This window comes from Schistocerca americana, chromosome 5 (assembly GCF_021461395.2).
Source record: "Schistocerca americana isolate TAMUIC-IGC-003095 chromosome 5, iqSchAmer2.1, whole genome shotgun sequence".
Lineage (NCBI taxonomy): Eukaryota > Metazoa > Arthropoda > Insecta > Orthoptera > Acrididae > Schistocerca > Schistocerca americana.
This window is the reverse complement of record NC_060123.1, coordinates 510262978-510288907: the sequence shown is the minus strand read 5'-3', so window position 1 is coordinate 510288907 and position 25930 is coordinate 510262978. Positions and strand designations below refer to the sequence as shown.

General features: G+C 39.7%; 1 protein-coding gene across 2 annotated transcripts in view; it reads right to left on the bottom strand.

Moving 5' to 3' along the window:
* LOC124616191 (angiogenic factor with G patch and FHA domains 1) overlaps positions 1–25930 on the bottom strand; it is a 274594-nt gene that overhangs the window by 242862 nt on the left and 5802 nt on the right. Inside the window, exons 2-5 of one of the 2 annotated variants that reach the window (XM_047144489.1) lie at positions 25258–25485; positions 15613–15771; positions 15394–15469; positions 14905–15065 (exon numbers count right to left, since the gene is read on the bottom strand). In XM_047144489.1, the coding sequence (XP_047000445.1) occupies positions 14905–15065; positions 15394–15469; positions 15613–15771; positions 25258–25485 (624 nt within the window). Of the gene's footprint in view, positions 1–14904; positions 15066–15184; positions 15357–15393; positions 15470–15612; positions 15772–25257; positions 25486–25930 lie in introns of both variants that reach the window. The other variant, XM_047144488.1, reaches the window with a different exon arrangement.

Sequence of the window (25930 nt, the reverse complement as noted above, 5' to 3'; positions counted from 1 at the left end):
ACGGAAAAGGCTAAAGCAGAAGCCTTACCATTTACAATTGCTACAAGCCCTGACACCTGATGACAAAGTCAAACGCTTTGAATTTTCGGCGCGGTTGCAACAGCTCATGGAAGAGGATGCGTTCAGTGCGAAACTTGTTTTCAGTGATGAAGCAACATTTTTTCTTAATGGTGAAGTGAACAGACACAATGTGCGAATCTGGGCGGTAGAGAATCCTCACGCATTCGTGCAGCAAATTCGCAATTTACCAAAAGTTAACGTGTTTTGTGCAATCTCACGGTTTAAAGTTTACGGCCCCTTTTTCTTCTGCGAAAAAAACGTTACAGGACACGTGTATCTGGACATGCTGGAAAATTGGCTCATGCCACAACTGGAGACCGACAGCGCCGACTTCATCTTTCAACAGGATGGTGCTCCACCGCACATGATGTTCAGCATTTCTTAAACAGGAGATTGAAAAACCGATGGATCGGTCGTGGTGGAGATCACGATCAGCAATTCATGTCATGGCCTCCACGCTCTCCCAACTTAACCCCATGCAATTTCTTTCTGTGGGGTTATGTGAAAGATTCAATGTTTAAACCTCCTCTACCAAGAAACATGCCAGAACTGCGAGCTCGCATCAATGATGCTTTCGAACTCATTGATGGGGACATGCTGCACCGAGTGTGGGAGGAACTTGATTATCGGCTTGATGTCTGCCGAATCACTGAAGGGACACATATCGAACATTTGTAAATGCCTAAAAAAACTTTTTGAGTTTTTGTATGTGTGTGCAAAGCATTGTGAAAATATCTCAAATAATAAAGTTATTGTAGAGCTGTGAAATCGCTTCAATCATTTGTAATAACCCTGTATTTCACGAAAAGACCACAAGGCCAAAATTTGAGAGCTCTGAACACATACAGTATCTTACTGACAATCATTCTCCCCACACACCAATTGTGACTGGAAAATGAAGTACTTATTTGTTTGTTTATTTGGTCCTGTGAATCTAGGTTGTAAAGCGTACAACCATCACTTGTGGAGTGCAGATTACTGTCTTTGATGTTCTTTCCAACTACATACAACAGAAGGAACCAAGCATATTGTAATAGTAATTTCATGCAGTAAAGATGAGCATGGTGCAATAGTAACAGAAGATCAGCAAATAGTGGGAGGATTGAAAAATTCCAGGGCAGAGTCTTTAGAAGGATTCAGTAACAGACAAAGCAGATAGGCATTTTGTATGAGTTACATTGGTACCAATCACACTACTGCATAAGTCTGCTACATGCAACATTTGTAACTTCAGACAGTAGTATGCACTCAACACTCCAGTGCATACATACTGCCTTTGTGAAGGTATCCAGACACCTATTAGTGGCTTACTGACAATGGCTTAGTGGCTTAGTATGAGTTGTGTCCACTCCTATTCTTTATGATGGCTTGAACTTTGCTGAGGACACTTTCAACGAGGTGACTGAATGTCTGTGGAGGAATGGCAGCTCATTCTTACTCAAGAGCCAAAACCAGAGAAGGTAGTGGTGTTGGACCCTGGCATGTAGAGTGAAGTCAACGTTCTAACTCTTCCCAAAGGTATTCCATTGGGTTTAGATCATGTCTCTGGCCAGGCCAGTCCATTTCAGAAATGTTATTGTCTCAAATCATTCCCTTACAGATGCAGCTTTATGACAGGGTGCATTGTCATCCTGATACAAACTACCATCTACTCTAAACCACTCTTCCACTGTACACAGTACACAAATTTTAGCATTTTTCTAAGCACAATAAGATGGGCTCACCTTAACCATGAAAATCACCACCATACAGTAACATCACCTCCTTCTTACTTCACTGTTGACTTGACTCAAAATGGCAGGTAATGTCCTCCAGGCAGTCAACAAACCCAATCCCTTCCATCAGATTGACACTAGGTACAGCACAATTCATCACTCCAAATCATTCAATTCCAGTCATCCTCTGTCCTGCGGTGTCACTCTTTACACCAGCTCAAGCAGCACTCGGCACTGACTGCAGAAATGTATGGCTATAAATTCTTTTTAACTCCCTACGTACAATGAGCACTTTGCAACCGATGTGAAATTCCTCTGCTGATCTCATACTTTTTTTTTAATTTTTTTAACCACTCTTCGCAATGCTAGACGGTCCATGTTTGTCAGTACATGAGGACTACAATACTAGGGAGGGGATAGATAGCTACTCACTGTAAGGAAGGCACTTTGAGTTGCCGACAGGCATGACAAAAAGATTGTTATAAATTTAGCTTTTGGCAAAGCCTTCTTCCTTCTGCTGTAACTACTTCTTTATTGACAACACAGTGCTTCCCACCTTCTTTTATACTGGTGGGTCCACATCTTGTGACATCTGGTGGCCAGTTCCATATTACATAGAGGTGTCCAGATATTTCTGATCAGATAGTGTACATTCCATTGTTACTCAACCTCGGCAATCTATATAGTTAAACAGCCATGCATAATGGTCTCTTTCTTCATTCAAATCCCACTTGTGCATTTTTTTAGGAATATGATGCTCATCATTGATGTTGTGTAAGCATAATGGGGAAACAAAGAGAAACAAACGGTGTTTTCCTGAAGGATAACTATGCTTTCTGTTCCACACATCTAGAAACATATGCTACAAGGAGTATAGTCAAAGTCAAAGTCACTGCTACAATTTACATTAAATTATTTTGAGTTACAGAAGTTGAAGACTTCCATCCTCAGTTTGAGAAGAGCATGTTCAAAAGTCAAATATGGAAGTGGAAACAGTGTTTCACAACACGCTCTTACTCAGGTGGTTGGAAACTATCCCACAAGGTGGAACATTCAGCAATGATCAATGACATGGGGATGCATAAGGCAACAGATACTGCCACGTTAAAGACACAATAAATATGAGGGTCACTCCAAAAGATATGCACACTGTTTTTCATTTTAAAATCCATCTTATTCTACATGGTTGAAAGTTTTACAGTGTGTAGATACATCCTTTAGGAACAATATTTTCATTTCTGGACCAACCTGTTTGGCAGTGTGCACAAGGGAGCCATCATCTTCCAACCTTGTTCCATGAAGAGAGTCTTTCAGTTTCCCAAAGAGATGATAGTCACATGGAGCCAAGTCAGGACTGTAAGGCGGATGTTTCAGTGTTGTCCATCTGAGTTTCGTAATCACTTCCATGTTTTTTTCCATGCCTATATTAATGCCAACACTTTAAGTATTCTGCAAAACACTTCCTTCCTCTATCCCAGCGTAGCATGACAATTCATTCACTGTGATGCGTCTGTCAGCAGTCACCAATTCATTAACTCTCTGCACATTGTCTGGAGTCCATGCAGTAAAAAGCCTGCCACTGCGAGGGCAGTCCTCAATATTGCCGTGCCCACTTTCATCGCGTAACCTGCTTACCAACCGACTAACTGTACTGCGATCGACAGCAGCATCTCCATATACCTTTTTCAACCTCTTGTGGATGTTTCCCACTGTCTTGTTTTCACAGCACAGGAATTCTATGACAGAACGTTGCTTCTGACAAACATCAAGTGTAGCAGCCATCTTGAAGACATGCTGTGACGACGCCACTCACAGGAACAGGTTGAACTAAGTTTGAAAACAAGATGGAAGGATGTATCTACACACTGTAAAACTTTCACACAAGCAGAATGAAAACTGTATTTTTACAAAAATAGTGTGCATTTCTTTTGGAGTGACCCTCATATATGCACTGGATACAAAGTGTTCTGAAATAATCTAATGATGATTTTTCCTGCAGAACAAAACAAAGAGAATCAGTAGAAGAGTAAGGAAAACACATAAGAAGACAGCCTTGTAGGTCACTTAGAAATGAAACCAACAACAAATTCAAAGAATTAAAATCATTTAAAAAGAGATGGCTTTAGACAAATGGATAGTACATATAAGAAGTAAAAAGTGAAATCATTAACTTACGAAGTGCTGATGGAGATCCTTAGTTAAGTGCAGAAGAATAACTTTAAAGTTTGTGCAGTTGAGAAGAGCTGCCTAGCAGAGGGAATGAAGGGGGTGTGGTTGTGACAATTCATTGAAGGATTGTGTAACCTTTAGACAAAAATGAACAAGGTGATGCTATTGTTTATATTACTAGCTGCATATTTGGGAGGAATATCACAACTGGGAGAAACTGACTTTAAATCCCTACTCATCATCATCATCATCATTTAAGACTGATTATGCCTTTCAGCGTTCAGTCTGGAGCATAGCCCCCCTTATACAGTTCCTCCATGATCCCCTATTCAGTGCTAACATGGTGCCTCTTCTGATGTTAAACCTATTACTTCAAAATCATTCTTAACGGAATCCAGGTACCTTCTCCTCGGTCTGACCCGACTCCTCCTACCCTCTACTGCTGAATCCATGAGTCTCTTGGGTAACCTTGCTTCTCCCATGCGTGTAACATGACCCCACCATCTAAGCCTGTTCGCCCTGACTGCTACATCTATACAGTTCATTCCCAGTTTTTCTTTGATTTCCGCATAGCGGACACCCTCCTGCCATTGTTCCCATCTACTAGTACCTGCAATCATCCTAGCTACTTTCATATCCGTAACCTCAACCTTGTCGATAAGGTAACCTGAATCCACCCAGCTTTCGCTCCCATACAACAAAGTTGGTCGAAAGATTGAACGGTGCACAGATAACTTAGTCTTGGTACTGACTTCCTTCTTGCAGAAGAGAGTAGATCGTAGCCGAGCACTCACTGCATTAGCTTTGCTACACCTCGCTTCCAGTTCTTTCACTATGTTGCCATCCTGTGAGAATATGCATCCTAAGTACTTGAAACTGTCCACCTGTTCTAACTTTGTTCCTCCTATTTGGCACTCAATCCGTTTATATTTCTTTCCCACTGACATTACTTTCGTTTTGGAGATGCTAATCTTCATACCATAGTCCTTACATTTCTGATCTAGCTCTGAAATATTACTTTGCAAACTTTCAATCGAATCTGCCATCACAACTAAGTCATCCGCATATGCAAGACTGCTTATTTTGTGTTCACATATCTTAATCTCACCCAGCCAGTCTATTGTTTTCAACATATGATCCATAAATAATATGAACAACAGTGGAGACAGGTTGCAGCCTTTTCTTACCCCTGAAACTACTCTGAACCATGAACTCAATTTCCCGTCAACTCTAACTGCTGCCTGAATATCCATGTAAAGACCTTTAATTGCTTGCAAAAGTTTGCCTCCTATTCCATAATCTTGTGGAACAGACAATAACTTCCTCCTAGGAACCCGGTCATATGCCTTTTCTAGATCTATAAAGCATAGATACAATTCCCTGTTCCACTCATAACACTTCTCCATTATTTGCCGTAAGCTAAAGATCTGGTCCTGACAACCTCTAAGAGGCCTAAACCCACACTGATTTTCATCCAATTGGTCCTCAACTAATACTCGCACTTTCCTTTCAACAATACCTGAGAAGATTTTACCCACAACGCTGATTAAAGAGATACCTCTATAGTTGTTACAATCTTTTCTGTTTCCATGTTTAAAGATTGGTGTGATTACTGCTTTTGTCCAGTCTGATGGAACCTGTCCCGACTCCCAGGCCATTTCAATTATCCTGTGTAGCCATTTAAGACCTGACATTCCACTGTATTTGGTGAGTTCCGACTTAATTTCATCCACCCCAGCCGCTTTATTGCACTGCAATCTATTGGCCATTTTTTCCACTTCCTCAAATGTGATCCTATTTCCATCATCATTCCTATCCCATTCTACCTCGAAATCTGAAACATTACTGATCGCATTTTCACCTACATTGAGCAACTCTTCAAAATATTCCCTCCATTTGCCCAAGGCATCCACAGGATTCACCAGCAGTTTTCCTGACCTGTCCAAAATACTTGTCATTTCCTTCTTACCTCCCTTTCGAAGATTGCTAATTACACTCCAGAATGGTTTTCCAGCAGCTTGACCCATAGTTTCCAACCTGTTTCCAAAGTCTTCCCACGATTTCTTCTTGGATGCTGCAATTATCTGTTTGGCTTTGTTTCTTTCTTCAACATAACTTTCTCTGTCTACCTGGGTTCTGGTTTGTAGCCATTTTTGATACGCCTTCTTTTTCCTTTTACAGGCTGCCTTGACTGTATCATTCCACCACGCTGTTTGCTTCATCCTACTTTTACACACTACTGTTCCAAGACATTCTTTAGCCACTTCTAGTGCTGTGTCCCTGTACCTTGTCCATTCCTTTTCCAATGACTGTAATTGACTACATTCAACTAACTGGTACCTTTCTGAGGTCGCTGTTATGTACTTGTGCCTGATTTCCTTATCCTTAAGTTTCTCCACTCTTATCCTCCTACAAATGGACCTGACCTCCTGCACTTTCGGCCTCACAATCCCAATTTCACTGCAGATTAAATAATGATCAGTGTCATCAAAGAATCCCCTGAATACACGTGTGTCCCTCACAGCCTTCCTGAATTCCTGATCTGTTATTATATAGTCAATGACAGATCTGGTTCCCCTGCCTTCCCAAGTATACCGGTGAATGTTCTTATGTTTAAAAAAGGAGTTTGTGATTACTAAGCCCATACTGGCACAGAAATCCAAGAGTTGTTTCCCGTTCCTGTTGGCCTCCATATCCTCTCCAAATTTACCCATAACCTTTTCATACCCTTCTGTTCGATTTCCAATCCTGGCGTTAAAATCACCCATGAGCGGAACACTGTCCTTGTCCTTTACTCTAACAACTACATCACTGAGTGCCCCATAAAAACTATCCATATTATCTTGATCTGTCCCTTCACAATGCGAATATACTGACACAATCCTAATTTTCTTGCTAGACACTGTCAAATCTATCCACATCAGTCGTTCGTTTACATACCTTATTGCAACTATGCTGGGTTCCATTTCTTTCCTGATGTAAAGCCCTACACCCCATTGTGCTATTCCTGCTTTGACTCCTGACAGGTAGACCTTGTATTCTCCCACTTCCTCTTCTTTCTCACCCCTTACCCGAATGTCACTAACAGCTAAAACGTCCAGCCCCATCTTACTTGCAGCCTCTGCCAGCTCTACCTTCTTCCCAGAGTAGCCCCCATTGATATTAATAGCTCCCCATCTCATTACCATTTGTTTGCCAAGTCGTATCTTTGGAGTCCCTGGTTTGTCAGTTAGAGGTGGGACTCCGTCACCTCCAAAGATCCGAGGCATTTTGCTCTGATTGTTGCCAGCATCATATTTAAAGTACCATGGAAGCAGGTTGCTAGCCTTACTTGCCCCGAGTCCCATTGGGTTTTACCCCTAACGGCTGAGGGACTAACCAGTGGATTTGGTAGTCTTTGCCGTATGAGCACAAAGGTGACCACGACTCAGAATATGTCCGAGATGCCCAGCCTTATTCCAAAGTAACTGATATCCCGACTGTCGGGACCACTTACTTGGCCACTCATACGTTGCCCGTGGTTCATGAACTAGGACATGACTACAGGCACCCACACCATGAACCACTACTTGTCTGTCCAAATTTAGGTTTCCTGTGATACCCATAATTTCACTTAAATGTCACAATACTTTCTTTGAAAACCCTCCCTTCAATTTTCTTCCCATCTTTTCCAGCTAAGCACTCCATCTCCAACTGTCACACTCCAGACAGAATGTTAAACTAAAAACTTTGTCCGTTCTTGTTCTCCCAATAGCTTTGTTCCTCCACCCCACTCTTTCTTTTTAACCTTCCCCAAACCTCCATGAGGAATGAAGGAATGAACTATTAGCTCCGAAAGATAGGTATGTATGAGGTCTGTAAAAAAAATTTCAGAACTTCATCCTCAAAATTTTTCTTTGCTTACCTTTTACTTTTATACAGGGTCTCCTTCTAAATACTCTCCTCTACAATTGACACTGCTCCCAATGCCATTTCCACTTCCAGAAGCAGTCTCGGCACGTCTCTTGCAGCATCGTGTGATGTGCTGTCTGTGAATTTTCTTTTATGTCATCTACTGTCGCAAATCTTCATCCTTTCAACAGGGTGTTCAACTTTTGACATAAAAACAAAGTCTGCAGGAGCCAGATCTGGAGAGTATGGAGGATGAGGCAGCACAGTGATTTCATTTTTTATGCAACAGTCACGCACCAACAGGCACGAATGTGCGGTTGCTTTATTGTGTTGCAAGAGCCATGAATTGTCTTGCCACATTTGAGGCTGTTTCCTTCTGACATTTTCTTGGAGGCATCACGACACATTCCAATAGTACCATTGATTAACAGTGTCCCTGTGGCACAAATTCATGATGAACTAATGCTTCAAAGTCAAAGAAAACTATCAGCATGGCTTTCACATTTGACCTGATCTCAAGAGCTTTTTTTGGTCTTGGAGAACCTTTCTCAACCCCTTATGAAGATTAAGCCTTAGTTGCAACATCACAACCACAGACCCATGTCTCATCACCAGTTATGATTCTCTTAAGGAACATCTTGTTTTCATTTCTGCAATACAAAAGCTCTTCACAGATTGCGAGACAAAGGTCTTTCTGGTCTTGACTTATGAGCAGTGGGACGAACTTGACAGAAACACAATGCATTCCAAGACGCTGTGTCAGGATTTCATGACATGATCCAATTGAAATTTTACATTCTTCTGCAATCTCTTACCCAGCCAGTGTTTGATTACCACACACAGTTTTGTTGACGTTCTTGACATGAGTGTTGTCAGTAGACGTCAAAGGGCATCCTGAACAAGGGTCATCTTTAACTTTGGACTGGCCATTTTTAAACTGTGTGAACCATTCATAACACTGTGTGCAGCTTAAACCAGTGGTTCTCAAACCGTGCACCAGGGTGCATTGGTGCCCCCTAAAACATTTACAGGTGCGCCCCGTAATATTTTAGGAAAACATATGGCCAAATATAAAAGAACACATAGCTACTCAGTTTTATCCATTTCATGACATGTATAATACGGAACGAATCCTTAAGCTGTGTCAAATAGTTCAATTTGGTTAAGGAAATAAAGTGGCTTATCTCCTTGTAGCATCGACAGTATTCGGTACGTTTCATGCTGACTGTTTTCTCTTTTCCATTGCTGCTAATCTTAGCAATCTAACGGTAGTGGCTGTTTGGGAACTGGACAAAGGTATTTTAAAATAATGACCAATGATAAAGCCGTCATTGGCCGATCGTGGTCATCCCTTAGACCATCGAGAACTGTAAGGAATTCTAGAGAAAGTATAATTCGCAATGAGGCGAGAAAAATAATTATTTGGATGGCAGAATGCTGCGGTGTGGAGAAACAGAATGGTCAGATAATTGTCACATTCCTACAATCATAACAATATGCAGTGGTGGGTGTGATTAATTCATTTAATAATAAATGTAACTGAATTTATAAATGTAACACTTCATCCATGGTAAAGTTTGGTGTGGCCAATACATAACTTATTTGATATGTTGTAAAAACTTGCAGTCCAAGACTGCAACCATGGACTGCAAGTTCCTTGCAACATAATGCTTCATGGTCATTCATAATTAATAAATGCCTCAAATGCCATTTTCTTCAATTCTTTGCACTAGAACTGCATTGCAACAGTCTTACCTCAATTTCACAATTTTTGATAGAAATAATGCACTTTTAGGGAACCCTTTTTACTTTTGTGTGTAAAATATAACTATCTTAGTCGCTGGTCAGTACCAGGCGCATAGGCATCCACGGATGACTAGCACTGGTCGTGAAATTTTCCTAACCATTTCCCCTCTCACCACCCTTCGCCCAGTAGGCGCCATGCAAATTATTTTCGCATATCTCGTTCCATGCCTTCTTTCCGTAACCAAATGGTACGACACTTGTGTCGCTCTTAAAGTTTGTAAATAAATATTGAGTTAATCCATAGTGTTGCCAAGCATTAATGGATTTCTGGTCAAATCCAATCGTTCAGTATCAGGAGAAAATGGTGACAAAATAATTGACAACTGATGGATTTTTCCGATGGAAACACTTACAGGTATTATCTGATTGTGTCATGCTTTTGTTTCACAGTTGATTCACCTATGGACATTTTTCTTTTATGATGGTAGCCATACTGAAATTGAGCCTTGTGCGCTATGCACGTGATCACAACTTGTCCATAGTATTCGGAAGGTTTCGTGTCGTTCCCAATGATTGCGAACCTATTCCACCTAACTCGAGTGGGGCTGCAACAGCATGTAGGAAGTGAATTGCACATTATTATTATTAGCCTTTATGACCTATTTAGGTACTGTGAGAGTGTATCAAAAAATTATAAATAACATCTGCAACCACTCAATTTTTAACAATATTTTATTGGAGATGCTTACCTTTCTGTTATCAATAAAATATTATTGAAAAGAGAAACTGGGAGAGGACATTATCTTTGAGAGGTTGTTATTGTTTGACCTCGAGCTGTCCACGACTACAAGAATTTCATTTCGTGTTCTTTGCTACAGATGAGTAGCACATGTTAACATGATCATCATTGTTCATGAAGCCTTCCTATTTCTGAGCATAATTTCCACTGCAGTTTTGTGATCCAGCAGGCTCAGGACAGAAGCCTCCAGCAAGGTTAATGGAACTTGAAAATTATCATTGGCAGCACTGTTAACCCATGGAGGTACAAAAATCCAGGCCCAGAAGGAAAACCGTTTCCATTGTTGTGCGCTTGATGTTATTGCAGAGTTTTCAGGTGATATGTCATTGAGGTGTTGCTAGTGTATGTGGGGCTCATGTTTTGTGTACAGCATACTGCTTATTTTCAAAGCGCTAGAAGTGAATCTTATATATAAAATGCAATCGAATAAAATGCACAGATTTCTGAGAAACAAGCATGCCGTCGAAGAATCCAATTCTGGAAGTGAGCAAACACTAAGTGCAAGTAAAAAAAGCAAAACAGAGGCCTAATCAGAAGTACAATTAAGCTATGGTTTCACTTGTATTGAGAGTGAAGATTATCCTTTCCCACTATGCTTGGTGTGTGGGTATAAAATGGCAAATGAGTCTCTGCTTCCTACTAAGCTGAGCAAACATTTTAAAACAATGCATTCACATTTTCAAGATAAACCTGTAAGCTATTTCAAGAGAGTGTCTGAACAGCAAACAAGAGCAGCATATTTTTTAAAAAGTGTAATGTCTGTTTCTAATTGCTTCCTACCAAGTCTCTGAACTAATAGCAAAGAGTATGAAAGTTCATACTATAGGTGAGTCACTTATTTTGTCTGCTTGCAAAAAAATAGTCATGACAATGCTAGAAAATGAAGCAGCTATGAAAATAACCAAGATTCCTTTGTCGAATGATGCAGTTCACAGAGGTATTATGGAAATGTCTACTGATATTGAGAAAAATATATGCAGTAATAAACTCAAGCACTCAAACTTTGCATCGCAAGTTGATGAATCAACAGACATAACCCACCAATCACAACTCTTAGCATTTGTCCATTTCATTAATCAAGATCATATAGTAAATCAGTTTCTTTTCTGCAAAGAATTAAGTGTGTCTACTAAAGGTAAGGATGTTTTCAACATTTTAAATGATTATCTTAATAAGTGGCAGTTAACAAGGAAGTCATGTGTAGGCATTTGTACAGATGGTGTTATTGTAACTCACTGCTTTCTTCATAGAGAGGCCTTAATAGTAAAAACATTAGGAGAAAAATTGAGAGAAGTCTTAGAGCAAGTTGTTCAGATGGTAAATTTTATTAAAACAAGCTCTGCCAAAACACATTTATTCGAAGAACTTTGTATCAATATAGAGTCAGAACATAGACGGTTGCTTTGACACACAGAAGTCAGGTGGTTGTCGAGGGGGAAAGTACTTACCCATGTGCATGAGCTACAACAAGAACTTCTCGTGTGTTTCAAAGAAATGAAACATTAACATTTTTGCAACCTCCTTCGGAGTGAATTTTGGATTGCCAGATTGCAGTATTTGGCTGATATATTTCAGCAGTTCAATATTTTGAACACTAGCAGGCAAGGGAAAGAAGAAAATATCCTCACATCCACCGACAAAATTGAAGTATTTCACAGAAAACATATGGAAAAAGAAAAATATGGAAAAGAAAAGCTGTTCAAGGTAACTTGGAAATATTCCAGTAGGTAAGGAGTACATGCTTAAATGAAATACTTCCAATAACAATAGATCATTTAATAAGCTTAGAAGATACACTGAGTTCACATTTTCCATCCCCAACACTAAACAGTACGATTGGATCAGAAACCCATTCATGGAAACTTCAGGTGATTTCGGCTTAACATTAACAGAACAAGAAGACCTGGCAACTGTATCTACTGATCGTGGACTGATAATTAAGCATAAGGAATTGTCTCTTGAAGCCTTTTGGATTTCTATAAAAAAAGAATGTGTCAATATCTAAAAAGGCTTTGAACATTTTACTTCAATTTTCAACATCATATGTATTTGAATTAGGATTTTCTGCACTCACTACAATTAAATGTAGAAAGAGAGGAACTCTTCAATGTATTGACAAGGAAATGAGAGTTTGTCTTGCATATATATCTCCAAACACTGAAGAAATCATGAGGACACATAAGTCTCATGTTTCCCAAAAACACTGGAAAGAGTGGATGTAAGGTATGTTTCTTTTGTATTGCATTATTACTTTTCTCTATAATTTGAATTAATCATTAGTTTTACTGCATTATTTCATTTCAATATGTTTCACTTAATAGTTTCTCTTGCCCTTCATCTTGGTAAGGTAGGAGGTAACACAGCGCTCGGCCATTGCATTTGAGTGGCAATAGTGCTTCATGAATGTCTCAGATTTTTTATACAAAAATTGTTTGTTAATATTGTGATAATGTATGTTTTTTATCAATGGAAGTTGTATTTTCTGTAGTCTGGACAGGAAATTCAAAATAAAATGATTTAGTTGTTATTTTATCACAGTATTTATTTCCTGTATTGACTGTTGTAAAATATTTCTCAGAAATATGTATATAGTGTGCCCTCAATTATTTTAAATGCACGCACAATTATTTGCAGCCTCTTAAATGCGTCCAAAGATCAAAAATTTTGAGAACCACTGGCTTAAGCGTTCATCATTGTAGGCTTTCTATATCCTTTGGTGTGTCTCTGTAAAGGTTTTCCTGACTTTCACACAAAATTTAATGCAAACGCGCTGCTCCTCTAACTCTGCCATCTCGAAATTCGCTAACTGTGCGACACAACATTCTACTCAATGCAGCACTGAACAATAACTAACAGACATACAACTATGAAACCTCCAGCAGTTACACATTAAACACAGGTGTGTGTGCTGGGATGCCAATCGCATTTTGCTCCAACACACCACTGGCACAAAATTATGAGTGCTCCAGAAGTTTTTGAACAGACCTCATACTTTCATACACTATCTGATAGGAAGTATCTGGACATCACTATGTAATTCGAAAATGACCACTAGATGTCATGACCAATGGGCCTGCAAGCATAAAAGAAGGTGAGGAGTTTTGAGTTGTAGAGAAGCAGAGCAGAATGGGTCAGTCATAAGAGCTCACTGACTTTGAACATGGATTATTCACTGGATGTCACCTGAGAACCAAATCCATCAGGGACACTTCAACCCTTCTAAAGCTACCCAAGACAACTGTTGGTGATCGGATTGCAAAACAGAAATGCGAAGGTACAACCACAGTTAAATCAAGACCAGGCAGACCTCGTGTAGTGATGTATAGGGACTGCTGAGCATTGCAGAGGGTGGCTGATAAGAAAATAGAAATCAAATTAAAATAAATTTGCACAAAACCAGTGGAAAGAATCACTCATGGACTCCACAATGCTTCCAGCAATCCAGCTAGAACAATGACTGCTTTTAGTGAGTTAAAAAGACTGGGGTATGATGGCACACAGATTCTCACAAAGCACACATTTCTATATCAATGCTAAACAGAGCTTGAGGTAATGTAAAATGTGATGGTACTGAACAGTGGATGACTGGAAACAAGTGTTTGGAGTGATAAATCACACTATACGCTGTGGCAATCCCATGGAATGGTTTGGGGAATGCCTGGAGGATGTTACCTTCCATCATGAGTAATGCCAACAATGAAGTACAGAGGAGATGGGGGTGGGGTATGGGTGTGTGTTTTTGTGGATAGGGTGTGATCCCTTATTGCACTTCAGAAAATGCAAATGTGGAAGGATATGAACACATTTTACAGCATTATGCACTGTGTACGGTAGAGGAACAGGGGAGACGATGACTGACTGTATCAGCATGACAAAGCACCTCATCATACAGCAGCACCTGTGAGGCAATGGTTCGTGGACAATAATATTTCTGCAATAGATTGTCCAGAGCCCCAACCTGAACCCAATGTAGCACCTTTAGGACGGGTTAGAACTTCAATTTTGTTCCACATCTCAGCTTCGAACAGCACTACCTTCTCTGGTTTTGGCTCTTCAGGAAGAATGGGCTTCCATTTAGACAACTCATTGAAAGTGTCCTTGTCAGTCATCACAAAGGTAAAGGGTGGACAAACCTCATATTAATGTCCACTAATAGGTGCCCAGATACTTTTTATCAGATAGTGTCTGTCTCTATCATCAGTACTGAAATTTTGCCTGCTTAATGTAAGTACTAGCCAGTAATTCTGTCTCACAATTTAATTTTATTCCTCAACACCAACTAAAATTTCAATATCAAAATGTGTAGCTTCTGATAAGCCATTGGCAATGAGGTACCTATAATACATCTTTTTCTTTTCTGCAAATGGACTCTCAAATATTTAGAACACAGATGATAATGGCTTAACAACGGCTCTTGTAATTCTTTTCTTGTTTTCCACATTAGGAAAATTCTGTCTGATAACCACATTTATTTTTGCAGCTGAAGACTGTTTATAATCCATATACTTATATCCAAGCACTTACTTTGCTTACGTTGATGTCAGGAATAAGCACAGAATGGTCACCTTCACGACCCAGTGTTCCTCCAGTATATGTCACAATAAATAAGGTACCAATCTTCAATTTTTCCACATTTGTTTCTTTCACTACAATCCGCATGCATGGTGGATAAGCTTTTGAACAGTCTGAAACAAATAACCACGCTCATCAGTAATGATATTGCACATGAAAACAAACATGTAAGAGGCAGTAATCTAATTTCAATAACAAGAGTTTTTTACAAGACAAGAATCTATTTCATTACCACTGTCTAAAAGATTTTCTTTTAATTCGTCACTGTTGCTGCTATCGCTACTACTGTCATCTGGACTGCTGTCAGAGCATTCACCCTCTTCCCGGTTGTCATCCCTATCCTGCTTTCCTTCATTATCACAGTCATCATTTGTAATTTCTTCTGTCTTAGACTTTTTGTTTTCCTACGATAGAATTTTTAAAAATTAATAAATGTTTTACCTATAGCATTTGCTAATTGTTCCTTTAAAGATAACTGAATAATTCCTTCAGCTATTTTGTCTATTTCTTCATCCTGCTGAAAAGATAAGTGTTCAATAAATGGATGAATTTGAAAATCAATATTTCATACAAAAGACTAAAAAGTACAAAAAATGAATTTTCAATTCAGGCATTAATCTAAAAAGAGATACTTATTATGCAATGCACTGGTTAACATACTTTACTTATCTTCTTGTTGAGTTTCTTCCGTTTCTTTTCCTCTGCTTCATAGGGTACATTTTGAATTTGCTCAATCTGGGAATGGAACAAATATTCACCACTTCCATTGTCGTAGGAGTAATAAATGCCATTATTTCCATCATAATATAATCCTCTTTCCTGAAAGAACCAATGTCACACATCATTTTCTTCACAAGAAATTTTTTCAAGAACCAACTCAAAGAAACCACAAAGAGCTATGAATCACAAGGGGGATAAGTATATCTTGCAAACAAATACGAGAATTTTATATTACAGGAACAAACTGAAGAAACCCTACCCAAATATGTCATTATAAGAAATACTGTAAAATATTAAGGGATGTAATGTGTATCCACAGGACATGTGGCCTGTAATTGAAGAAGTGTCATGATGATCTCTCCATTGGCAAAAGATTCCGGAATAGTCCCCCATTCGGATCTCCAGGAGGGGACTGCCAAGGGGGAGGTTACCATGAGAAAAAGATTGAATAATCTACAAAAGGATAACGTTCTACGAGTCGGGGCACGGAATGTCAGAAGCTTGAATGTGGTAGGGAAACTAGAAAATCTGAAAAGGGAAATGCAAAGGCTCAATCTAGATATAGTAGGGGTCAGTGAAGTGAAGTGGCAGGAAGACAAGGATTTCTGATCAGATGAGTATCGGGTAATATCAACAGCAGCAGAAAATGGTATAACAGGTGTAGGATTCATTATGAATAGGAAGGTAGGGCAGAGGGTGTGTTACTGTGAACAGTTCAGTGACCGGGTTGTTCTAATCAGAATAGACAGCAGACCAACACCGACAACGATAGTTCAGGTATACATGCCGACGTCGCAAGCTGAAGATGCACAGATAGAGAAAGTGTATGAGGATATTGAAAGGGTAATGCAGTATGTAAAGGGGGACGAAAATCTAATAGTCATGGGCGACTGGAATGCAGTTGTAGGGGAAGGAGTAGAAGAAAAGGTTACAGGAGAATATGGGCTTGGGACAAGGAATGAAAGAGGAGAAAGACTAATTGAGTTCTGTAACAATTTTCAGCTAGTAATAGCGAATACCCTGAGGAGGAGGTATACTCGGAAAAGGCCGGGAGATACGGGAAGATTTCAATTAGATTACATCATGGTCAGACAGAGATTCCGAAATCAGATACTGGATTGTAAGGCGTACCCAGGAGCAGATACAGACTCAGATCACAATATAGTAGTGATGAAGAGTAGGCTGAAGTTCAAGACATTAGTCAGGAAGAATCAATACGCAAAGAAGTGGGATACGGAAGTACTAAGGAATGATGAGATACGTTTGAAGTTCTCTAATGCTATAGATACAGCAATAAGGAATAGCACAGTAGGCAGTACAGTTGAAGAGGAATGGACATCTCTAAAAAGCACCATCACAGAAGTTAGGAAGGAAAACATAGGTACAAAGAAGGTAGCTGCGAAGAAACCATGGGTAACAGAAGAAATACTTCAGTTGATTGATGAAAGGAGGAAGTACAAACATGTTCCGGGAAAATCAGGAATACAGAAATACAAGTCGCTGAGGAATGAAATAAATAGGAAGTGCAGGGAAGCTAAGACGAAATGGCTGCAGGAAAAATGTGAAGACATCGAAAAAGATATGATTGTCGGAAGGACAGACTCAGCATACAGGAAAGTCAAAACAACCTTTGGTGACATTAAAAGCAACAGTGGTAACATTAAGAGTGCAACGGGAATGCCACTGTTAAATGCAGAGGAGAGAGCAGATAGGTGGAAAGAATACACTGAAAGCCTCTATGAGGGTGAAGATTTGTCTGATGTGATAGAAGAAGAAACAGGAGTCGATTTAGAAGAGATAGGGGATCCAGTATTAGAATCGGAATTTAAAAGAGCTTTGGAGGACTTACGGTCAAATAAGGCAGAAGGGATAGATAACATTCCATCAGAATTTATAAAATCATTGGGGGAAGTGGCAACAAAACGACTATTCACGTTGGTGTGTAGAATATAAGAGTCTGGCGATATACCATCTGACTTTCGGAAAAGCATCATCCACACAATTCCGAAGACGGCAAGAGCTGACAAGTGCGAGAATTATCGCACAATCAGCTTAACAGCTCATGCATCGAAGCTGCTTACAAGAATAATATACAGAAGAATGGAAAAGAAAATTGAGAAAGCGCTAGGTGACGATCAGTTTGGCTTTAGGAAAAGTAAAGGGACGAGAGAGGCAATTCTGACGTTACGGCTAATAACGGAAGCAAGGCTAAAGAAAAATCAAGACACTTTCATAGGATTTGTCGACCTGGAAAAAGCGTTCGACAATATAAAATGGTGCAAGCTGTTCGAGATTCTGAAAAAAGTAGGGGTAAGCTATAGGGAGAGACAGGTCATATACAATATGTACAACAACCAAGAGGGAATAATAAGAGTGACGATCAAGAACGAAGTGCTCATATTAAGAAGGGTGTAAGACAAGGCTGTAGCCTTTCGCCCCTACTCTTCAATCTGTACATCGAGAAAGCAATGATGGAAATAAAAGAAAGGTTCAGGAGTGGAATTAAAATACAAGGTGAAAGGATATCAATGATACGATTCGCTGATGACATTGCTATCCTGAGTGAAAGTGAAGAAGAATTAAATGATCTGCTGACCGGAATGAACAGTCTAATGAGTACACAGTATGGTTTGAGAGTAAATCGGGGAAAGACGAAGGTAATGAGAAGTAGTAGAAATGAGAACAGCGAGAAACTTAACATCAGGATTGATGGTCACGAAGTCAATGAAGTTAAGGAATTCTGCTACCCAGGCAGTAAAATAAACAATGACGGACGGAGCAAGGAGGACATCAAAAGCAGACTCGCTATGGCAAAAAAGGTATTTCTGGCCAAGAGAAGTCTACTAATATCAAATACCGGCCTTAATTTGAGGAAGAAATTGCTGAGGATGTACGTCTGGAGTACAGCATTGTATGGTAGTGAAACATGGACTGTGGGAAAACCGGAACAGAAGAGAATCGAAGCATTTGAGATGTGGTGCTATAGACGAATGTTGAAAATTAGGTGCACTCATAAGGTAAGGAATGAGGAGTTCTACGCAGAATCGGAGAGGAAAGGAATATGTGGAAAACACTGATAAGGAGAAGGGACAGGATGATAGGACATCTGCTAAGACATGAGGGAATGACTTCCATGGTACTAGAGGGAGCTGTAGAGGGCAAAAACTGTAGAGGAAGACAGAGACTGGAATATGTCAAGCAAATAATTGAGGACGTAGGTTGCAAGTGCTACTCTGAGATGAAGAGGTTAGCACAGGAAAGGAATTCATGGCGGGCTGCATCAAACCAGTCAGTAGACTGATGACAAAAAAAATCTATCAGTTGAAATGTTTATATTTTAGTTCCAAAATCAACCACTCCTGTAAGAAAGCCAAAACAATATGGGACATAATAAGGAGTGAGACAGGTACCAACTTTATCAGTAAACCTAGAGGCATTGTTTTAAACACTGATGATAACATATAAGCACGATGGGCAAATGTGCACTTATGGTGTCAGCAGCTTTTGCATTAACTGCTGCAATTGGTAATTGTTTGCAAGGCAGATGATTAGAAGTGAACATGATGAATGATTATTTGGATGATTAGCCAAGATGGCAGAATCAGCAAGAAAACTGTGCTCGACAAATGTCATCATGATGATGTGTGTACGAAATTATGTGGTAATGTAATGGAATATATTATGCACAATATTGTCATGTAAGAAAACATTCCATAAAATCTAAATTCCACACTTAGGTTTCTGCATAGCCACAAACTCAGAAATTGGGATATTTCTAAAATACCATACAAAGTTTTCGAAATGTAACTGGGCTACACTACAAATCAGCCAGTTTTCCTCCAACCCCATTTGTTGGCTTCACCAACTCAGAGCCAAACTATAGCATTTAAATCTAACCTATACCATGAACTAAACAACAGAAACTGTAACATTTAAACCTAACCTAGATCTCAGGCTTCACTAAGATCTGTCTGTTACCACAACCAGTTGTCATCCAGTTGGATTTGTTGACCTTGCCAGCTCATAAACAAACTAAAACAAAACAATATCCCAAGGAATCCTCCCATATTTCAGTAAAAATATAGTACAAGAAATCGATAAAAAACAGTATCCAATTTTATAATCCATTATAGCAGAGTAATAATTGTCAATCTCACACTATCCATGTCAACAACAAAAGTAATCAGTTCGTATCTACCACTGAATCAAGTCATTACATTCACCGAGTCTCATTGGTACTGCATACTATCACCCGATTGGCTACAATCAACAGAAACGAATTGCCAATAGCAGTATAATGCAGTAGAGCCACTGACACAGTAAGCGCACTTAAACCACAAAGAAGAGAATTGCAAAACATCTAATGACAATTTTTTAAGTGCTGCTATGGCACCTTAGAAACCACCATGGAAATACTGAAACGTCATTTTCCCAATCCCATAAGTGAAATAAATTTGTTTCCCATAATTAGAAATGAAATAAAAACAATCACGGCCTCTTTAAAAGGTAGAGGATCATCAGGTGTAGAGAATACTTTTAGTAAACTTCACAAGTATGCTAAAAGCAATTATGCAAAGTTTTGGACAACATATTTAATGTTTCTAAGTATCAGGGCGTCTTCCAAGACAGAATGAAGCTTACTATAGTGAAAGCACTCTGCAAAAAGGGAGATACAACACAAGCCATGAACTATTATTTCTCTCTTGCCACATTAACAAAAGGCCTCAAGGAAGTACTGCATTAAAAATTATGAGGCCCCTCAAAAAACTTCAGCATCATCAACGACACACGGTTTGGTTCCTCTTTTCATAAAAGGTTGTTGAGTAGACACACAAAACTATAGGCCTACAGCTCTGACGCCAGTCTGTTGTAGAATTCTGGACCATATTTTATGCTCATGTATAATGACTTTTCTCAAGACCGAAAATCGCCTCTGTAGGAATCAACGTAGGTTCCAAAAAAATTATCATGTAGAAACCAGTTCACACTGTTTGTCCTTAAGACAGAAAGACTTGCAGAGGATCAACACCTGGTGCAAGGAGTGGCAAACGAACCTCAACATAAACAGAGAAACCATTTATTGTACGATTACACAACTGCAGATCACTGGAAGCAGTTAGTTCCATGAAATATCAAGGAGTGCTTGTACAGAATGATTTGAAATGGAACAGCCACATAAAATAAATCACAGGTAAGGCAAATGCCAGACAGATTCATTGGAAGAATTCTCTGGAAATGTAGTCCATCAACAGAGGAAGTAGCTCACAAAACATTCATTTGAACAATACTTGAACATTGCTCGTCATTCTGGGCTCGGTACAAGATAGTATTGATACAGGAAACAGAGAAGTTCCAAAGAAGAATAGCATGTTTTGTTACAGCTTCAATCAGCATGCATGAAAGCATCACAGAATCCTTGGCCAACTTCAGTGGCAGATGCAGCAGGAGAGGTGTTCTGTATTATGATTTGGTCTACTGTTAAAGTTCCGAGAGCATATGTTCCTAGAAGAGTCAGCCAATATATTGCTTCCTCTTATGTACATCTAGCATAAAAACAATGAAGATAAAATTAGAGAGATTCAAACCCACAGGGAGGCTACCAGCAATCATTCTCTCTGAAAACCATTCACAAAGAGGAAGTAACACTAGTACTCAAAATATCCTCCAAGACACCATAAGGTGGCTTGTGGAGTGTAGATATAGATGAAGAAAGTGTGTCCTCAACTGAAGCTAATATATTCCTTCATGAACAATGTACTGTGTCCGCTAGATAAAAAAAATGAAGTCAGTTGGGATAATTTGTGATCTTTTCAAGCATTTTGACAGTGTAAATCACAAAATACCTTTCAACAAAGCATGCCACTATAGTATCAGATGGGCAGTGGGGGACTGGTTAAAATGCCGCCTCTAAGACAGGAAGCAGAAGTAGTTTTGGATGAGAGCAGCAAAACAGATGAGAAGGTAGAGTCCAACTGGGGTTCTGTGCTCCATGGAGTCCCCAAGAAACCTGTCCTTGTCCCACTGCTGTTTCTCACATGTATGAATTACCTGCCTTTATGATGCGAATCTTGCATGTTCACTATGTTTGTTGATGATACTAGCATTGTGATAAACAACAGGAAATCCATCAATCTAAGGGCTGGTGCCAACAAATTGCTTTCAGAACACTTGACATGGTTCAAAGTAAACTCACTGTCAGTAAGCCTGAGCAAAACTAATTATATCCAATACAGCTCTCATTATAAAGTCTCACAGGAGATACAGGAGATATCTATTACACATGACAGTCAGCAAATACATAGGATACATTGCACCCTTTCTTAGAGATCCACATAGACAGCAGTATTAGCTAGGTACATCATGTCCTCCAGACCACAAAAAGTTTGTACTCAATACTTTTGGAGACACCAGTGTCACAAAATCCTCTTAGTTTGCACACTTCCACTCTATTATGTTCTACAGAATTATTTTCTGGGGCAATTCACCCACATCAAAGAAAATTTTCTTTTCTGCAGGAAAAGGTTGTCCAAATTATGTGCAGAGTTCCACCCACCCCCAAGAACTTACTAAAACTTCCTAATATATTTACTCAATTATGAGCTTCCTGGTAGACAATCCTGTACACTATGAAGCCAATGAAATGTTTCAAAATCACAATACGAGAAGGCAGGCTGACCTTCATTCTGGCCTCAAAAATTATCTAACTTGAGTTTACAAGACTTCAGTATTAAAATATTTAATTCACTGATAAGCAACTTCATCAAAGGCCTACATACTAACAGTATACTATTTAAAAATAAATTGAAGGGGTATTTACTTGATAAAACTTTTTATTCACTAGATGAATTTTTCAACAGAGAAGTGTAGACTAACTATGCATTTATTTTTACTGTTGGTTTAACAATAACTGAAATTCATGGATGAAACATCATATAAAACATGGGAAAGGCAACCATTCACGTATAGTGGACAAATGTATGGAGCATAGAAACATGTAACAGAAAACAGTATTCATCTTAGCTTTTGAGCTCTTGGTCTTCTTCTAGTAGAAGTACACACATTCACAACACAGCCATACATTACCGTGGCTACAGCAAGACTGTTTCTTTGTCAGGAATTGTCCATGTGCTAATCCTTGTATTATATCTTTTTTCACTTTGCTTATGTTTTGTTCTAGTTTTATGTTTTTATTTTCTGCCCATTTGTTTTTGTAAATTAACTGAATTATGTTCTATGTAACCTGCATTTATAGCTCTATATAACCCACATTTATATATCAACTTTGAAAGGCAAAGATAGATTGCTATTTACTGTGAAGACGACATGTTAAGTTGCAGACAGGCACAATTAAAAGACACTTACACATTATCTTCCTGTCACAGCCCTCACCAGAAAAAGAAAAACAGCAATCTGGAGGGGGCGGCGAAGGAGAAGGGAGACCAGTGTTCAGGTGACGGGAGTGACGAGTGCTGTCTGGCAGAATGTGCAAGGACTAGACTGCTAACAGGCACAATGTCAGGAGGCTGTGGAGAATGGAGATATGGGAGGGAGGGGGGGGGGGGGGCGACAGACAGGGAGGATGGAGTAAAAAAGGAGAGGAGTGGGGAAAAATGGCTGGATGTGCTGGCAAAGGGCAGCACACAAAAAGATTGGGAGAAAAGAATAGGGACGAGGAGATAGGACAGAGTGGGTGGAACCTGTTGGTTGAAAGGCGTGGGGACACTATGTTACTATAGGTTGAGCTTGGGATAATTTCAGGAGCAGAGAATGTCTTATAAGGCTAACTACCATCTGCACAGTTCAGAAAAGCTGGTGATGGAGGGGAGAATCCATATGGCTCAGGTTGTGAAGCAGCCATCGAAATCAAGCATGTTATGTTCAGCTGCATGTTGTGCCACAGTGTGGTATACTTTGCTCTAGGCCTGAGTCTGGCAGTGGCCATTAATCCTAATGGACAGGTGGCCAACAGTCACATCAATATAAAAAGTTCTGTAATGACTGCAGCAGAGCTGGTATATGACATGGCTGTTTTCACAGGTGGCCCAGCCTCTGACGGGGTAGGATAAGCCTGTGACAGGGTTGGAGTAGAAAGTGCTGGGTGGGTGGTTTGGGCATGTCTTGCACCTGGGTCTTCCACAGGGATAAGATCCTTGTAGTATGGCACTGGGGTAAGGAGTGGCACAGGGATGGACTAGGATGTTGTGGAGGTTGGGTGGACAGTGGAAAATCAGTTTAGGAAGGGTGGGAAGAATATTGGGTAGGATGTTCATTTCAGGGCATGATGACAGGGAATTAACGCCCTAGTGAAGGATGTGGTTCAGTTGTTCCAGTCAGGAATGGTATGGGTGACAGAGGGGGCGCTCCTTCCTGGCTGTGTCTTGGAAGTGGTGGGAGGATTGGGGGTTTGAGAGGAAAAGGCACAGGAGATTTGTTTGCAGACTAGGACTGTCTGTGAAGGTCTTGGTGAGACACGCAGCATACTGGGAAAGAGAGTTCTTTTCACCGCAGGTACATTGACCTGAGGTGGCCAGGCTGTATGGGAGGGACATTTTAATGTGGAAGAGATGACAGCTGTTGAAATGCGGATACTGTTAGAGGATGGTGGGCTTAATGTGGACGGAGCCACCAGAGAAGAGGAGGTAAACATCCAGGGAGGTGGCACACTGGATTTAGGAGGACCAGGTAAAGCAGATGGATGAGAACGTGTTGTGGTCGTGATGGAATAAGGACAGTGTGCCTTGGCCTTGAGTCCAGATCATGCAGATATCATCTATGAAACTGAACGAGACTAGAGCTTTGGCATTTTGGAAGGCTAGGAAGGTCTCCTTTAGATGGCCCATTAACAAGTTGGTATAGAAGGGTGCCATGCAGGAGTCCGTGGGTGTGCTGTGGATTTGTTTGTATATCTTCCCTTTGAAGAAGAAGTAGTTGTCAGTTAGAATAAAGTTAATAATGTGTATGAGGAATGAGGAAGTGGGTTTGGAGTCTGAAGGATGTTGGGAAAAGTAGTGTACAATAACAGTAAGTTCACGGGCACGAGGTATGTCGGTATATAGGAATATAGTGTCAACAGTGACGAGTAGAGATCCAGGAGGTAAAGAAGTGTGGATGGTGGAGAGTTGGTGAAAGATGTGGTTGGTACCTTTGATGTGGGACACTACATTATGGGCAATTTGTTGGAGGTGCTGATCAGTGAGGGCCAAAATTCCTTCAGTGGGGGCCCAAAATCTAGCATTTAATGCATTCCATTTCCTAGTGTCTCACATGCATAGATGGACCTATGGAAAATGTATAAAATTAAAAAAGAATCCATAATAATTGCCCGAAGTACACCTCCACAAACAGCTGGAAGGATACTGGATGCTTTACAAGTAAAAAGAAATGCCATAGCTGTCATGTTCAATTTACTTCTGAATTAAAGAACTGGTGGAGACCTGGACTTATGTTTACATACATTTGCAGGGAGCAGCTCTGTTTTTTAGAAATTTTGGCATTTCATGTTCGGCCAAGATGTTTTATAAAATAAGGAAATACTCCCTACATACAGAATAAGCTCTTTGCACTATGTAGCCTAAGACTACTTACAGCATCATAATAATATCCAGTAGTGTAGTCATAATACATTCCTGATGTCTCTTCATATACAAAGTTTGTACTCTGTAGAGCACTTTCAGCAGCTTCTTTGACTTGTTCTGCTAAAGACAGAATCTCACTCTGTGAGCTTCCTGTTATCCATGGAGTGTCCACAACTTCATCAGTCTCAGTCTGCGTAGCTTTTTCAAGAGTTTCACATCTTTTTGTCAGCTGTGATTCCTATAATAAATAAGTATTTGTTTAGAAATTAGTCATTAATCTCAAACTTTGCATGCAATTATATTCTTGTGTGGCCACAAATTCTCTGATTTGCTTAAATTGAATCTGAGAAGGGTTGTGCACTGGTTACAACAACGAAATCACATTCAGAAGGAGCAGGGTACAAAGACCGGGCCTAAATATCTAGATTTAGGTTTTCCATGCTTACCCCAAATCATATAAGGTGAAACCCAGGATAGTTCATTTGAAAACATCACACCACAACTCTTTACCATCCTTTATTATCAGTTCTTTCCTATAATGACAGTGTTTTGGACACAACATAAAATACTTGTCTTTCTTAGTTCCACTAAACTTGTTAGATTTATAAACCTTCCTTTATAGGTATCACTGATGGCTATATCAATCAAGCATTCACAAAAATGTAGATTAGAGAAGTCATGTG